The sequence below is a fragment of the Sciurus vulgaris genome (assembly GCF_902686455.1).
Source record: "Sciurus vulgaris genome assembly, chromosome: 4".
In the NCBI taxonomy this organism is placed as follows: Eukaryota; Metazoa; Chordata; class Mammalia; order Rodentia; family Sciuridae; genus Sciurus; species Sciurus vulgaris.
Window position 1 is genome coordinate 63711812 of NC_136464.1, and position 17235 is coordinate 63729046.

Consider the following 17235-nt stretch of genomic DNA (forward strand, 5'->3'; position numbering starts at 1 on the left):
ATTCTGTCTTTATAAAACATTACCTTTCAGCTTATCAGCATAATGGAAAGAGAGAGGAGCGGTGGGGAGAGAGAGGGAAACACACATCAAGTATTCTTTATGATTTACTGATTTTAACCAAGGAACATACTATATGAAAAGGGTATAGTAATTTCAGCCCACAAGTTGTTATAAAAATTGATAATGTATGGAAATACCCAACATGGTGTTAGGCACAATCTTGTTTGCTGTTTTTGTTACTACATTACAGTACCCAACTGTTCATTTAGAGCTAACTTTTGTCTTTGCAAAAGGAAGAACAATGAACTGAACAGTAAATATACTCTAGAACTTTAAGATGTTGTTTTGAACTTCATGTTTTCTATGTAAGTTTTCAATAAGGTGAATCTTGCTGAACTGATCTTTCCCATTTGTCACTTGCTAGAAGTTATGACTAGGAGTTTCAAATAATATACAGTTATGGAGAAGGAGAGGTTCATAGAAGATTCTATTCTTTCACTACCTGGGTGACTTCTTTGGGAAAATTTTCAGAAAATACATTTTGTTATTTAAGATAAAACTCTGTATATAGATTACTGCTTGCAGTTTCTGTCTTAAAAGTATGAAAAGTAAACTGCTGTGTATTAATTTTGTTTGGTGTGTGTGTGTGTGTCTTGGTGGGAGGTGTGTGTTTGTACTGGGGCTGGAACCCAGGGATATTTTACCAATGAGCTACATCCCCCAGTTCTTTTATATTTTATTTTGAAACAGGGTCTTGCTAAGTTGCTTAGGGGCCCACTAAGTTGCTGAGGTTGATCTTGAACTTGTGGTCTTTTTGCCTTGGCCTCCTCAATCACTGAGTTTACAGGTATACGCCCTGGCACCCACCTAAATTGTTTTATAACATCATAAGAGCGCAAGACACAGCTGAAATTCTTTTATAGTTTGTAAGATAGTATTCTCAGGTTTTGTGGGATTTTGTTTGGTACCAGGGATTGAATGCAGACCAACGCTTAACCTCTAAGTCACATCTGTAACCCCTTTTTAATTTAGAGACAGGGCCTTGTTGAGTTGCTTAGGGCCTCACTAAATTGCTGAGGCTGGCTTTGAATTCACAATCCTTCTGCCTCAGCCTCCTGAGCTACTGGGATTGCAGGTATATGTTGCAGGTGTGTGCCAACGCTTCTGTGACTCTCTTGGTGACTTTTTAATTATAGATTCCTAATGTCTAAGTCAGCTTTATGGGCTTAATATTTGATTTTTAGCACCTTCACAAAATTGTTTAGGTCAATACTTAGAAAAAAAAGAATCTTCATTTGTCTCTGTTTCCGAAGTTACTCATTTAGCCTTTTGTGGGCCTCTTTAAAATGGACATGATGATATAACAGTACACATGGAGCAGGAGTAGTTCAGCAACAACATGCTTGTCATAACCAGGCAGTGTCTTAGGACAATTCGAATGGGTTTTATTTAACTGAGTAATTGTTACTGCCATAGATAATTCAGAATTGATTTTTTTTTTTTAATTAATTAGTCGGATGTGGTGGTACATACCTGTATCCCAGCTACTTGGGAGACTGAGACAGGAATATCGCAAGTTCAAGGTCAGCCTCAGTAAATTAGGGAGAGATCCTGTCTCACAAAGAGCTGGGGGTATAGCCTCAATGGTATCACAAAAACTAAATTTAAAAAATAATAATAACAGTAAAAATTAATTTCAGTACTTTAAAAAAAACTTTGTTTTTAAATTTCTTATTTTGATATGGGATCTCATTTAGTTGTCAAGACTAGCCTATAACTTGAAATCTTTCTGTGCCCTGGGATTACAGGCATGTGCCACTGTGCACAGTTTAGTTCTTTAAAAATTTTATAACAAACAGGAAGGAGGCAGATATTAGTAACCCTGCTTTATAGATGAGGAAACTGATGCACAGAAATTTGAGCTTATCTATAAGTAAGGTCATATCAGGAAAGAGACTCACATTATAATGATCTTGGAAACCACTCAGTACTTTAACTTGTTGAATAAATACAAATATATTTGAACAAATCAATTTTATATTCCAGTGGGTATATGTTATAAAATTTCAGCATCAGCAATTGTTTGGTGTATAATGCTACTTTATAAGTAGTTATAACTCTCTGTATAGTAATAAATATATGAATGGGAATGTGTGGAAGCTAATGTGGAGATAATTTTGTTAGAATTTGTAGCTGTCAGAGCAATCTGAAAATGGTAGTGGTTTTCCATAGAAAAGATTCCTGTATTCAATTTGTCATATACTGAACTGTCAGCCAGTATGTATCAGGAGGGGGTAGAGTACTCCAGAACTTGTGATATTTTCTGTTCTCAAAGTGATGAGATTATCTAATAGTGCAGTATATTGCTGCTATTGTTTTGTTTCTGGTGCTGAGCATTGAATCCAGAGCCTCATGCATACTAAGCATATGCTTCATCACTGAACTACACCCCCAGACCCGGTAGTATATTATTATGTGAATGGTTAAAATTTTAAAAAAAGGAATTACTTCTGCCTTTGGCTTTTACTAGCTCTAAGAGACATAATAGATAGACTAATACAGTATTATTCCAAAAATGCAGAGTAGTGACTTAAAGCAGTGATGGATGAGAAAGCAAATTTTTACTTGGATAGACTTTGGAATGAAGGAGTGAAGTATGACCTGCTTGATTAGAAGTTTTACTTTTTACTCTTCAGCCATCTTTTTTTAATCTAAATTACTAGATTGTTTTTATTTACCAGGTGTAATTCCCTGATTTAGCACCTTGTTAATTCCTGTTTCCATGATCTGCCAGTCCACTTTTAAAGTAGTCCCAAATTGACAGTGCTGTTTTCTCACCAGTTAACTTTAGAGCTCCTGCAGCCAGTCTCAAATGCAGGTGCAGCAAAGGTGCTTTGACAGAAAGAAAACAGAAAGTGATGGCCTGGGACTAGCTGATCATGGGAAACCATGTGACTGTGATTGTTTCTGCGGTCTAGATCCACCTTGTTCTGAGGATAATATCATGAATAATCTAATTTTAATTACCTGAATGCTTTGGTACTGACTTAAAATAGAAGTTTTAGTAGTGAAGTTATGGTCAGGTGAGTTTGAGCAGAAATGAATTTGATGACATTAAAATCAGGACAGTAACTGGTAGTTTCAAATGCTAATGTTTGGGGCATCATTGGGGGTGGTAATTCACATGCACACATTCACTGTTAATAAAATATTGCATTATTTTGCCACAGACCTTGGATTACCTGAGATACATTTGACTTCAGATAGTAAAAATCCTGAGGGGGGGGGGGGGCATGACTTTAGTGGTAGAGTGTTTGCCTAGTATGCTTGAGGTAAGGTCCTAGGTTTAGTCCCCCAAACTGTAAACAGCAGCAGCAACAACAACAAAAAGAAGTAAAATTCTTAGAAAGCTGATCAGAATAAGACTATACTTAAAAAGTTAGAAAACACATGACTAAATTTCTAATTTTGACTGTAGAACATTGTTGTCAAGGATCATACCCTTGACAGTAATTTTTATGCTTAGTTGTTAACATAATTTCTCATAAACTACAACTTGGAATTTTTGGTATTACATACATTTAGATCAAGAAGATTTCTCAAGTCTTTGGACATATAAAAGGGAAAGTTGGTAACATAAATGTTAGGAGAGCATAATATGGACCTTTTCTTTTAATCTATAATTCTAGGACGACATAGACAGCCTAAACCCAGTTCTCAGGGACAACCCGCAACTTCACGAGGAAGTGAAAGTCTGGGTAAAGGAACAAAAGGTTCAGGAGATTTTTATGCAAGGTAACTATTTTGAAATTATGCATTATTGGGGGGTGGGACTAGGCAACTTTACATATATGTCTTTGGTTGTTCAGTTATATGCAATGTAAATGAAAGAGCCAATCTAATAATTTCAATTCTGTATAGTCCAAAGGAAAAATAATTGCAGTATCGTGATAATTTTGATAGCTTGTGATTCTACCAGTTTTCAAATAACTAATTTGAACTAAATTCTTGGCCTGAAGTTATAACTGCACAGGTGTTTTGTTGAATGGAAAATTTTCATGAAACAGAATGCTTTTAGGTGTGTGAAGAAAGCATTGTTTGCAGTAAGGGGTTACCCAGAGCCACGATTGGTTTCCTTTGAAAAATGCTATTGGTATCTGATATAAGTAGCCTGTTTCACTGCACCTTTTTCAACACTTACCTCATTACTAGTCATAGTTTTGTTTCCTTTGTTTACTAAGTTACGGGTTTGTCTACAACATGTGAACTTCAAACTAATGATGTTTTATAATTCCTGGTAATTCCCGTTTTTTTTTTTTTTTTTTTTTTTTTTTTTTTTTTTTTTTTTTTTTTTTTTTTTTTTTTTTGCGCGGTGCTGGGGATTGAACCCAGGGCTTTGTGTTTGCAAGGCAAGCACTCTACCGACTGAGCTATCTCCCCAGCCCAAGTAATTCCCTTTTTTGTCAGTAAAATTATATATCATAGATATAAGCTTCTTGTAAAATTGAATTGAAACTGAGAGATTATAGCATGAACTGTTGATATATTGTTGAATGTTAAGAATAGTTTTTTAAAATTCCCATATTTATCTCAAGCCTCAGCATCCATGCCATTAAGCATTAATAGAAGTAATGTCAGTTGTGACTGTTTTGCTTTATATGTTACATATAGCAGCAATCATGTATGTATTAAATGTTTCTTAACATAAATATTTATAACAAAAATCAACTATTTCAATGATCATCCATGACTGATCCTGCCCAATCTACACCCCCTTTTGCTTCTATCAAATTTCAGCATCACCTTTTTCTATCCATTTTTTAAATAAAGCTAACATATAGTGATAATGCCATACAAAAAATTAGTTTCTTATCAAATAATGAAGAACCAGCTTATTTCCAGTTGTCTTATATATGTCAAATGATTTTAATAGATTTTATTTTTCTTAAAAATCAGGAGATCCAGAAAGAGGGTCCACATGTTGTGATTGCTTGGTATGACCCTCTCCTTCCCCATTTTTCTCTTTCTGCAGTTTATTTGTTGAAGAAGCCCAACTAATACTTTTAAAAATAAATAAATAAATAAATGTTTCCTTGAATCCTGTGAGGAAAAAAGATTAAGGCATTAATATCCCCTGTTCATTTTAGACAGAATTGTGTGAGGCAGATTACAAACTGCTTAGTTTAGTGTTTTAGTGATGGGAATAAGCCAGTGTAGATGGCTTTCTAATGGTAATTAAAAACTGATCACTTTGTGTTATTCTCTAACCATTTTCTATATTACTTAGAATAAAATAATATGGGGTCTTACTCTTTCCATAGTTAGAAAAGACTAAAGTTTGTATAATAGTGAATAGCATTTATGCATCACCTTCCTTAAAATATAGCCAGTGATTATCTTCATTTTTTTCTAGATCAAGATGTTCAATTTATAAGTCATGGATTGTTGTTGCTTTTGTTTTGGTGGTAGTGCAGGGGATCAAACCCAGGGCCTTTTACATGCTTGTCAAGTGCTCTGCCATTGACCTACATCCTCAGCCCTTTTTTATTTTATTTTTGAGGCAGTGTCTTAGTAAGTTGTCCAGTCTGGCCTTGAACCTGTTGATCCTCTTGCCTTGACCTTCTTCAGTGACTGTAATTACAGGAGTGCACCACTGCACCGAGCTGTGCATTAGATATTTTAGGCAGCTCTTGGCATCACTCTTTCTTTTTTCTTCTTCTTTTTTTTTAAATTGCAAATGAGTAAGTGTTAAACCATTTGTTGGTATTTTGAGTCTGTTAAATGTAGAACAAAGAGCATCAGTCTAGGAATCAGAAAAATAAGTTCCTTCCCAACTCTTTGACTTCAGGTTTTACTTAACCTATTAATTTCACTTCCTTGGTTTTTATAAAGAGATCACAAGACTTAAGAGTTAGAGAGGATTAAATAAGTACTTGGAAATTTTGAAATTATTTTGTAATGTTAATATAGAATACTATTATTATTGTGCAACAGTCTCCCCACCCTCCACATTTCCTGTTAAACTTTATAAAGTATTTGATAATATTTTAGTGCCTGTGAATTGAAGAAATTTTCATCTCCATTATCCACTTATGTGTAGTGATTTTTGTTTTAATAAGCTTTTCTGAATATATGGAGATATAGATCCTTAATATTTAGTCCTTCTTTATTTTCTAAAGTATACATTTACACACCTGTGTGTGTGCGTGTGTGTGTGTGTGTGTAGATGTTTAGCCCAAAAGTACACCTTATTTCTTTTTTTAACACATTTTCAGTGTTGTTTTTAAATGTATTTATCAATCAAATCTTCGAGTTTGAAGACTTTTAGCAGCTTTTCCTAACTGTCACAAAGGAATCAAAATTTGTAGTTGTTTGTGGTAAAGTTCTGGCGATTGAAGTCTCAGACTTCAAGTTCCAAGTTACCTTTTCATTTCAGCAATGTAGTCATATGCCCAAACCTTGTTAGCAGCTTTTAACCTTACTACATCCTAGATTGCTGTAACTTTTGTTCTGTTCTTTTACTAAGTCATGGTCCTAGAAACATTCCTCCTAAGTTAAAAAAGTATTTTATTTCCATTGAGTCAGGAAGTATGTGTATGTAGTAGTATATGTATAATAACCTCAGAATGATCTGCTCTAAGAGATATTTACCTTTTTTTTTTTTTTTTGAGATGGAGTTTTGCTATGTTGCCCATACTGACCTTGAACAGCCTCAGAGCAGTGAAGATTATAGTCATGGGCCACCAAAGGATTTGATTTGTCTTCTACAACTTTTTTTTTTTTTTTTTAAACTTATCCTTGGTTATATTATTCATCTATCACATAGCTTTGTTTCTCCTAAGAGGTAATTCCTAAGTGAAAATGCCCACAATTAAGATATCCTTGTGTTTTTTTAAAGGTCCTTATTCCTTAAATGGATACAGAGTGAGAGTATATAGACAAGACTCTGCCACCCAGTGGTTTACCGGCATAATTACTCATCATGATCTCTTCACCCGCACCATGATCGTTATGAATGATCAGGTAAATAGTTCAACTATTTATTTTTGGTGCTGAGGATTGAACCCAGGGCCTTTCACATGCTAAGCTGTTTTTAACCTTTCAACCCCTAAATTAATATTTTTTAAAAAAAACCATTTTTATAGTGCAAATAGTCTATGCCAAAAAGAATACACCAGCAGTTTAATAATTTTCATCTCCAGGGTTTTGTTTTGTTTTCTTTCTCTCTTTGCTACTGGGGATTGAACCTAGGGCCTCACCTCAAGCGTACTAGGCAAATGCTCTACCGCTGATCTAAATACCCCAAGCCCTTTTTCTTTTATATTGAGATTGTGTCTCACTAAATTGCCCAGACTGGCCTGGAACTTAGAATCCTCCTGCCCCAGCCTCACCGGTAACTGAGATTATTGTCATGTCCCTGCCATGACCAGCATCTTGAGGGTTTTTATTCATGTAATCCTAGTAAGTTTAAATGTATCCAGTGTTACATAGAGGTCGGTTACTTTAGGTCAGAGGATAATGGTATTGTCATATTTATTTCAACACTAATACACTCAGAACCTGAAAGAGACATCATTTTTAAAAAATTCTTCAGTTAGCTAACTTCCTTAATTTTTCCTGTATCTCTGGTATTCAAAATGTATTCTAAATGGTTTCTCTATCACTGAGTCATATCGCCAGGCCTTGCTTTCTTTTCACTAATGAAAACTTTCAATGCATATGTAGGTCTCGCACATCAAATTCGTTGTTAGTATGCTCACTTTTTGTGATGTGTTAAAGATACAGGGTTTTTTTTTTTTTTCCTTTTGAGAAAAATGTTTACTTTAAAATTGTTGTTCGTGTATGTGGGAAAAAAACAGATATTTAGAAATTCCTTCCTAAGTGAATTTTGGGAGGATTATATGTTGTATGAGTTCCTTTGTAAACTATTTAAATGCTTTGGTTAAAATTTTGTCAAGATGGCATTATTTAACTGCATTTTTCCTTAAAAAAAAAAAAAAAGAGACTTTCACCTTGATGAAGTACAAATTTGCCTTGAATTTTTAAATTATTAACTTTTACAATTTTTGTCTTGTCCTCCTTAAACTCTTACCTCTTAGTTTTATTTTGTAGCTGCTTTTTAAAAATTAATTTAAAATATACGCTCAGATTTATGTAGTTAATTTTAATCACTAGGGCAAAATTACTTTTAACCTTCTTTAACATTGTTTCAACTACTAGCCAAGAATAAGAAAGTGTATATTGGGCTGGGGTTGTGGCTCAGTGATCGGCACTTGCCTAGCATGTGTGAGGCACTGGGTTCAGTTCTCAGCACCACATATAAATAAATGAATAAAATGAAGGTCCATCAACAATAAAAAAGCAGATATTATCTATTTGCAAGTATACTTTGATAAACAAAGTTAAGAATTAATCAAGAATATAGAACCCAGCTGGGTGCAGTGGTGTAGGCCTGTAATCCCAGCAACTCTGGAGCTGAGGCAGGAAAGTTCAAGACAGCCTCAGCAACTTTGTAAGGCTGTAAGCAACTTGGCGGCATCCTGTCTCGAAATGAAAAATAAAAAGGACTAAGAATGTGACTCAGTGGTTAAGCACACCTGGGTTCAATCCCTAGTCCAAAGAAAGAAGAATAGAATCCAATATGTGAGTGATACCACCAAAAGAAGTATAAATGCCTAACTTGTAATATTTATTTTAAATATAGGAAGTAGAGATCCCAACCCAATTTCTAAACATTTCTATTCAGTAAAGAAATGCTACCACGTATTGTTAACTCATTGTATTTAATTTTTGTTTTTGTTTTGTGTTATGGATTAGGTACTAGAACCACAGAATGTCGATCCTTCTATGGTTCAAATGACCTTTCTAGATGATGTTGTTCACTCCTTACTAAAAGGTGAAAATATTGGCATTACATCACGACGTAGGTCTCGTGCCAATCAAAATATCAACGCTGTTCACGTATGTATGTTACTAGTATTTAATTTTTTATCATTTCTCTTTCTCTATTTAGAATTACTGATAATCATTATTGGTTATTTTTAGGGCCATTATACACGTGCCCAAGCAAACAGTCCCAGACCAGCAATGAACTCTCAAGCTGCTGTACCAAAACAGAATACACACCAGCAACAGCAACAAAGAAATATCCGTCCAAATAAGAGGAAGGGCTCAGACAGTAGTATACCAGATGAAGAGAAAATGAAGGAGGAAAAATATGATTATATATCACGAGGAGGTAGGATCACTTTTTTTTCTTCTTCAGGGAATAAGAACAAATAATATTTAAAATATGCTTACTTAGTTTTGATTATGAAAAAGTAAATCTGTTTGTTTTTGGAACCTTACAGATAATCCTAAAGGTAAAAACAAAAACTTGATGAATAAAAGAAGGAAACCTGAGGAGGATGAAAAGAAACCAAGTATGAAAAGATTGCGAACTGACAATATTTCAGACTTTTCTGAGAGCAGTGACTCAGAAAATTCCAATAAGAGAATAATTGATAATTCCTCAGAGCAGAAGTCAGAGAATGAGTTGAAAAATAAAAATACTTCCAAGATAAATGGAGAAGAAGGAAAATCCCAGAATAGTGAGAAGGTAGAAGAGACACTAGTAGATATCCAGCCTCCCTGGGATCAAATACATGAAGATAAAAAACATGAAGAAGCGGAGAAGCAGAAATCTATTGATACTCAGCTTCAAGAAAAAGTTACTATCCATTCATCAGAACAGGCCACACTTGCTGAACGTAATCCTAATGATTTACTTCTTCAAGAATGCAATATGGAAAACACACATACAGTGGAATTATTACCAAAGGAAAAGTTTGTATCCAGACCACCCACACCAAAATGTGTTATTGATATTACAAAAGATGCTAATTCAGAAAAGGTGGCTCAGGAAAACTCAAGTACCTTTGGCCTCCAGACGCTTGAGAAAATGGAGCCTATGGTTAGTGATTCAAAACATTCAATTGTAAATGCAGAATACTTAGAAACAGCAAAACAAGATTCTGACCCGAGCTGGGTCAGTGATGTAGTTCAAGTGGATTTAACCCAGTCAAGTGTTACAAGTACAAATGCTTCTTCAGGAAATGATCGACTGGATATGGAAAAAGAAAAAAGTCAGTATATTTCTTACACGTCTTCTTTAAGCGCACCTTCTGTCACAGAAGATAAAGTGAATAAGCGAAGTCCACCCCCAGAGACTATAAAATCTAAACTAACTGCTTCAGTAGATGCTCACAAGACAAAACCCAATTCTTCTCCTGAAGTGGTTAAGCCCAAAATTACCCATTCTCCTGATTCCGTAAAGTCTAAAGCCACTTATGTGAACAGTCAAGCTACTGGTGAAAGAAGACTGGCAAATGAGTTATCAAGATGCAGTTTTCATCCAGTTCCTACTCGAAGTAGTACTTTGGAAACTACAAAGAGCCCTCTTATCATTGATAAAAATGAGCATTTCACAGTTTATCGAGATCCTGCTCTTATTGGATCAGAAACAGGAGCTAATCACATTTCACCTTTTTTAAGTCAACATCCTTTCCCTCTTCATTCCTCATCCCATAGAACCTGTTTAAATCCAACTACCCATCACCCTGCCTTAAGCCCTGCACCCCATTTACTAGCTGGATCATCCAGTCAAACTCCATTACCTACTATTAACACTCATCCTCTAACTAGTGGTCCACACCATTCTGTTCATCACCCTCATTTACTTCCCACTGTGTTACCTGGAGTGCCTACTGCCTCCTTACTTGGTGGCCACCCACGCCTAGAGAGTGCTCATGCCAGCAGCTTGAGCCACTTAGCACTAGCACACCAGCAACAACAACAGTTGTTACAGCACCAGTCACCTCATCTTCTTGGACAAGCCCATCCTTCTGCTTCATATAATCAGCTTGGACTTTATCCAATTATTTGGCAGTATCCAAATGGAACACATGCATACTCAGGACTTGGTCTGCCTTCTTCTAAGTGGGTTCACCCAGAAAATGCAGTTAATGCTGAAGCTTCATTAAGGAGGGTAAGTGACACTGGTTTGCCTTTATGTCAGTATATACTTACTTATTAATACATACAGGTGCATTTCTCATCTTTTAGGTCATGTCCTATTATAAAATGTTATAATTTTTCAGTTTCTTGTTTAGATGCTTAGTATCCTCAGAGCAGTAGCAGCAGAAATCTCAGAAAAACCTATTTATAAAGAATTAGTTGAAAAAAGCAAAACTATTTTAGATTGTAGTTTTTATTATAGATTTAAATTCATATATTTATAATTGAAAATTCTGGATTAATATTTATGTAAAATGATTTTCAATATGTAGTATCAAATTGTTCTTTTAAAACTTGTTCTGGGGCTGGGCAGATAGCTCAGCTGGTGGTAGAGTGCTTGCTTGCAAGCACAAGGCCCTGAGATCGATCCCCAGTACCACAAAGAAAAAAAAATTGTTCTGTACCCCAGTTCAATGTATTCTTAATTATATATTACACCTATGACTCTTTAGATTCTCTTTTTTCTTAAGGTAATCCAAGGTTGGAGATTCCTAGTATGTGGGAAAGTTGAGGCTGAGATTCTCTTTACCTAACAGGCTATTACTGGAGTTGGTGATATAGAACTTACATTCCTTTGTGAGCTATGTGGTTTCTCTACAAATTCATTTTACACTAAGAAAAAACTAGTAAGGATAATACCAGGCTTGGTGTTGTTATTGTTTGTTTGTTTTTAATGAAGGAATGAGTGTCGCTGTTCAACTCCCAGGAGCAAATCTTTTCCTTTGTGGGATCCAAGATAGTCTTCAGATATCCTGCCCAAATCTGTTTTTGTACCTTTTTGTTTTTGTTTTTGTTGGGGGTAGGTGAGGAACACATAGTGCTGACTGCCTAGCAAGTCAAAGCCATGGGTTTGATCCCCTACAACTTAAAAAATAAATTTACTATCTTAATGATCAGGCTCATACATTATCTTTTTGTATTTTAGGATTTTGTTTTGTTTTTTTGGTAGTCAAGATTGAACCCAGGGGTACTGTACCACTGAGCTACAGCCCTAGCCCTTTTATTTTTTATTTTGACCATCATACTAAACTACCAAGGCAGGTGTCTAACTTTAGATCCTCCTGCCTCAGCCTTACCAGTAGGTGGGATTACAGGTGTGTGCCTTCATACCAGCCCCCATTCCCATTCTTTATTGTGCCATTCATCTAATAATAGGTAAAACATGCTAGAATATGTACATTACATAGTCCTTAAATAAAAGAAGAATTGCTACATTATCTTAGTTTCAATTGTCAAAGTTGAAAGTAGGTGTGGTAACTCGAGTGCCTAATGCACTCACATTTTTACTCAGACCTTTATTCTCAGTGTGTCATAAATGTAGTTGCAACTGCACAAGGATAGACCAGAGGAACATAAGAAGCCAGGAGATGGCAAATAGCTTTGAGTCTTCTTCCATAAGTTTCAAGCTCTGGAAAATAGATCTAAGTTATTGTTAGAAATGGCTTAAAAGAATCATTGCTTGGTAGACTTGTGACTATCAAGCCTCCATGTTTATAAGAACATAAAATGTTTTATTGTTATAAAAATGTTAAACTAGCTGGGTGTGTTGGTACATTCCTGTAAGCCCAGCTAGTTGGGAGGCTGAGGCAAGAGGATCCCAAAATCCAGGCCAGCCTGGTCAACTTAGGGAGAGTCCCTTTCTCAAAATAAAATGAAAAAGGGCTAGAGCTATAGCTCAGTGGTAAAATGCCCCAGCCTAGTACAACCCCACCCCCCAAAAAAGGTTAAACTATAAACAGGTATATCTGACTTTCATTAATATGTGTAAAACTGTAATATGAAGGAATAAACTTAAATAACACTTTAGGCAAAAATCAAGATCTGTTACCCTGGTTAAAAAGTGAAAAACAATACTAGCACAAGGCACCAGATTAGGAAATAATTTTGAGTGGTATTTTATAGGGCAAAAACTTGTATCATTGCCTTGCCTTGATTGTACTTCAAAATTTTCTTTTTTGGGATACTAGGGATTAAACCCAGAGATGTTTTCCCACTGAGTTATATCCTCAAAATAAAATAAAAATAAAATATTTTTATTTTTTATTTTGAGACAGGGTCTTGCTAAGTCACTGAGGCTGACCACAAACTTACAATCCTCTTGCCTCAACCTCCCTAGTCACTGGGATTTCAGGCATGCACCACTGCACCTGGCAAGATTTTCAAATCAGAACTCTGAGGCCTTTTGTGCCATTGCAGTGATCCTTATGTGTATAATTATGTATTTTTCTCTGACCTTTGTAACCGTAGTATATGTTTCTAATTTCAGTAATTTTACAGCAGTGTGTATTTGGTATATATCATACTGCTTTTGCATTATCATTTGAGTTATAAAATGTAGCCCCTTTGTTAAAACCAAAGTCACTTTTATTTTTCTGGTATTTCAGTATCAGCCATAGTATAGAAACAGTCCTTAAACATGTAATTAGATATATGTCTCAACATAGAGGTCACTGTACCACATTTTTAATTATGAGAAAGGCAGCATATTGACATAGAAAAAGTTAACTTTGTTTCATACCTTCAAGTTTAATGGCCCAACAGTGTTTATAGCTAATAGTGCAACTGAGTACATTTAGGCCTTGAAAATACAATTATCTGCCAATTGTAAGTAAATTGTTACATTGAAAAAGTTAGCTTTTTTTTATGACAAAAATTGGCAAATGAACTTGGTTATAATTTCTGGTGAAATATATTTAAGAATGACTTTCTATTCTTGTTAATATCAACATAATTTTTGCTTGTTTTTTGTTTTGTGTAGTACTGGGGATTGAACCCAGACACATTCTACCACTGAGCTACACCCCTAGCACCCCCCTCCACTTTATTTATTTTTTATTTTTTTATTTTTTTTTGCAGTAGGATCTTGCTAAGTTGCTAAAGCTGTCTCCAGCTTATGGGCCTCCTGTCTCATCCTCCTAAATCTCTGTGATTACAGTCGTGTGATTGTGCTTAGCTGCAATATATATTCTTTTGGTATTAAAATCTTAGGAAATGAAGTTAATTAAATTGAAGGCACTGATTTCAAGATCTACTTTTAGTAAAATTAAATTTCTGGAAATTGCTAATTTGATACTGTTGAATGTCAACATGGGAAAATCTTTCTAATTATCTAATTATGCTGTTACATAATTGAATATTTCTCATCCAGTTCATTTAGAATAAAAGTCACAAGTTTCGTAAATGTACTGTTAAATTTCTGCCATACTTAGCTTTTTCTAGTAACTGAAGTCTAGATTTTTTTTTTAAATAGAATTCTCCCAGTCCTTGGTTACATCAACACACCCCTGTGACCTCAGCAGATGGTATTGGATTACTCAGTCACATTCCTGTCAGACCTTCCAGTGCAGAACCTCATCGACCTCTTAAAATTACAGCACATTCCAGTCCACCATTAACAAAAACTTTAGTAGATCACCATAAAGAGTAAGTTAACCAATGCTTAAATTTATACCTTGTTTTTCCTAATTCACTTTTCAGACAGTTTTAAGTTAACATTTAAAACTAGACTTTGAAGAAGTATCATTCTTTCTTTATTGATACATTTTGTAATTTACTTTATTAGAATACTTGCAAAGGTGTGTTTTACTTTCACAATAGAATATGTTACATAGAAACCATCTTTTTTATTTTGCAAGAAAAATTGGTTACAGAAATCTTTGTCTTTTCCTTATAGAGAATTGGAGAGGAAAGCTTTTATGGAACCGTTACGGTCTGTTGCATCCTCATCAGTAAAAAATGACCTCAATGATCTAAATAGGTCACAGACTGGGAAAGATTGTCACTTGCATAGGCATTTTGTGGATCCAGTATTAAATCAATTGCAAAGGCCACCCCAGGAGACTGGAGAGAGATTAAACAAATACAAGGAAGAACATCGTCGAATTCTTCAAGAAAGTATTGATGTTGCTCCCTTTACAACTAAAATTAAGGGACTTGAGGGTGAAAGAGAGAATTATTCCAGAGTAGCAGCAGCATCATCTAGCCCTAAAAGCCATGTCCTCAAACAAGATAAAGATGTAGAACGCTCAGTATCAGAGCTTTATAAAATGAAGCACTCAGTGCCTCAGAGTTTGCCCCAAAGTAACTATTTCACTACATTGTCCAATAGTGTGGTCAATGAACCACCAAGATCATACCCATCCAAAGAGGTCTCAAATATTTACACTGAAAAACCAAGTAATTCCCTTGCAACACCAGCTAATCCTCAAACTCTGACTTCATTTATATCGTCTCTTTCAAAGCCTCCACCTTTGATTAAACACCAACCAGAAAGTGAAAGTTTAGTAGGCAAGATACCAGAACATCTTCCCCATCAGATTGCATCTCACTCAGTAACAACTTTTAGAAATGACTGTAGAAGTCCTACCCATTTGACAGTTTCTTCTACAAATACACTCCGCAGTATGCCTGCTTTACATAGAGCACCAGTATTTCACCCACCAATTCATCACAGTTTAGAAAGAAAGGAAAGCAGCTACAGTAGCCTTTCCCCTCCAACGTTAACTCCAGTGATGCCAGTAAATGCTGGCAGCAAAGTTCAGGAATCACAGAAGCCTCCAACTTTAATTCCTGAGCCAAAAGACTCTCAGGCAAATTTTAAGAGTTCTTCTGAACAGAGTTTGACAGAAATGTGGAGGGCTAATAATAAACTCAGCAAAGAGAAAACAGAGTGGCATGTGGAGAAAAGTGGTGGAAAGTCACAGGCTGCTGTGGCATCTGTCATTGTGCGTCCACCTTCTAGTACAAAAGTTGATAGCATGCCAGCCATGCAGTTAGCTTCCAAAGATCGAGTTAGTGAAAGATCTTCAACTGGAGCAAATAAAACAGATTGCCTCAAACCAGTAGAAGCCGGAGAGACTGGAAGAATCATTCTACCAAATGTGAATTTAGACAGTGCTCACATGAAATCTGAAAAAAGCTTCGAGACTCTCTCACAGGGCATTGTTCCCACTTCAGTTATGTCTACTGCAAATACAGTATGTAATACCAAAACAGACGTATTCACATCTGCTCCTACTACCACCAGTGTTTCCAGCTGGGGTAGTTCAGAAATAACTTACTCTTTATCAAATACCATTTTGGCCTCTACTTCCTTTGAATGTATCTCTTCAAAAAATGTTAATCAATCAGTGGCTCAAACACAAGAATGCAAGGTCAGCACCACAGTTCCAGTTACTCTAGCCAGTAATAAAACAGGAAGTACTGTTCAGCCCAGCTCTGGCTTCTCAGGCACAACTGATTTTATTCATTTAAAAAAGCACAAGGCAGCATTGGCTGCAGCTCAGTATAAAAGTAGTAATGTTAGTGAAACCGAACTTAACGCTATGAAAAATCAGACAGCTTCAGCCTCCCTTCCTCTGGATAGCACTGTAATCTGTAGTACAATTAACAAAGCAAACTCTGTAGGAAATGGGCAAGCATCCCAGACAAGTCAACCGAACTACCACACTAAACTGAAAAAGGCCTGGCTTACCAGACATTCAGAAGAAGATAAAAATACTAATAAAATGGAAAATTCAGGGAATTCTGTATCAGAAATTATTAAGCCATGTTCTGTCAACTTAATAGCCTCTACATCTAATGATATACAAAATAGTGTAGATAGTAAAATCATAGTTGATAAATATGTAAGAGATGATAAAGTCAATAGGAGAAAAGCCAAAAGAACTTACGAATCCGGCTCTGAAAGTGGAGACTCAGATGAAAGTGAAAGCAAGTCAGAGCAAAGGACTAAAAGGCAACCTAAGCCAACTTACAAAAAGAAGCAAAATGATTTGCAGAAAAGAAAAGGTGAAATAGAGGAAGATTTGAAACCCAATGGAGTTCTCAGCAGGAGTGCCAAAGAAAAAAGTAAATTGAAGTTACAGAACAGCAGTAATAGTGGTGAGTAAATAACTTGTTTTATCTAGCTCAGGTAAAATGGGCTGAATATTCTAGCAGTAATGGTGTGGTTCTGTGAAGATTAGTGAGTTGAAAGGCATCTTTTGTCTTTATTTGGAGGTGTAGATACACACACACACACACACACATGTACTCATTGATCTCATTTCTACATTTTACAAGTACCCTGTAGGAAGAGATAAGAGATTTATTCCTCATTTTTAGGGAGACTTAAAGAAATACATTTACTTTACCTCTACTTTGTAATTTAGGAGTTAGTCATAATCTTAACTATTTCTA

The 17235-nt window shown here is 35.5% G+C and overlaps 1 protein-coding gene across 14 annotated transcripts in view; it reads left to right on the plus strand.

Annotated features, from left to right (window-relative positions):
• JMJD1C (jumonji domain containing 1C) overlaps nucleotides 1–17235 on the plus strand; it is a 355043-nt gene that overhangs the window by 257658 nt on the left and 80150 nt on the right. For 11 of the 14 annotated variants that reach the window (XM_079136384.1, XM_079136380.1, XM_079136379.1 and 8 more), the window contains 7 exons: nucleotides 3690–3795; nucleotides 6899–7023; nucleotides 8818–8961; nucleotides 9046–9238; nucleotides 9351–11026; nucleotides 14306–14478; nucleotides 14729–16938. In XM_079136384.1, coding sequence (XP_078992510.1) covers nucleotides 3789–3795; nucleotides 6899–7023; nucleotides 8818–8961; nucleotides 9046–9238; nucleotides 9351–11026; nucleotides 14306–14478; nucleotides 14729–16938 — 4528 coding nt within the window. In that variant the 5' untranslated portion in view covers nucleotides 3690–3788. The remainder of the gene's footprint in view (nucleotides 1–3689; nucleotides 3796–6898; nucleotides 7024–8817; nucleotides 8962–9045; nucleotides 9239–9350; nucleotides 11027–14305; nucleotides 14479–14728; nucleotides 16939–17235) is intronic. The other 3 variants (XM_079136381.1, XM_079136374.1, XM_079136385.1) reach the window with 2 other exon arrangements.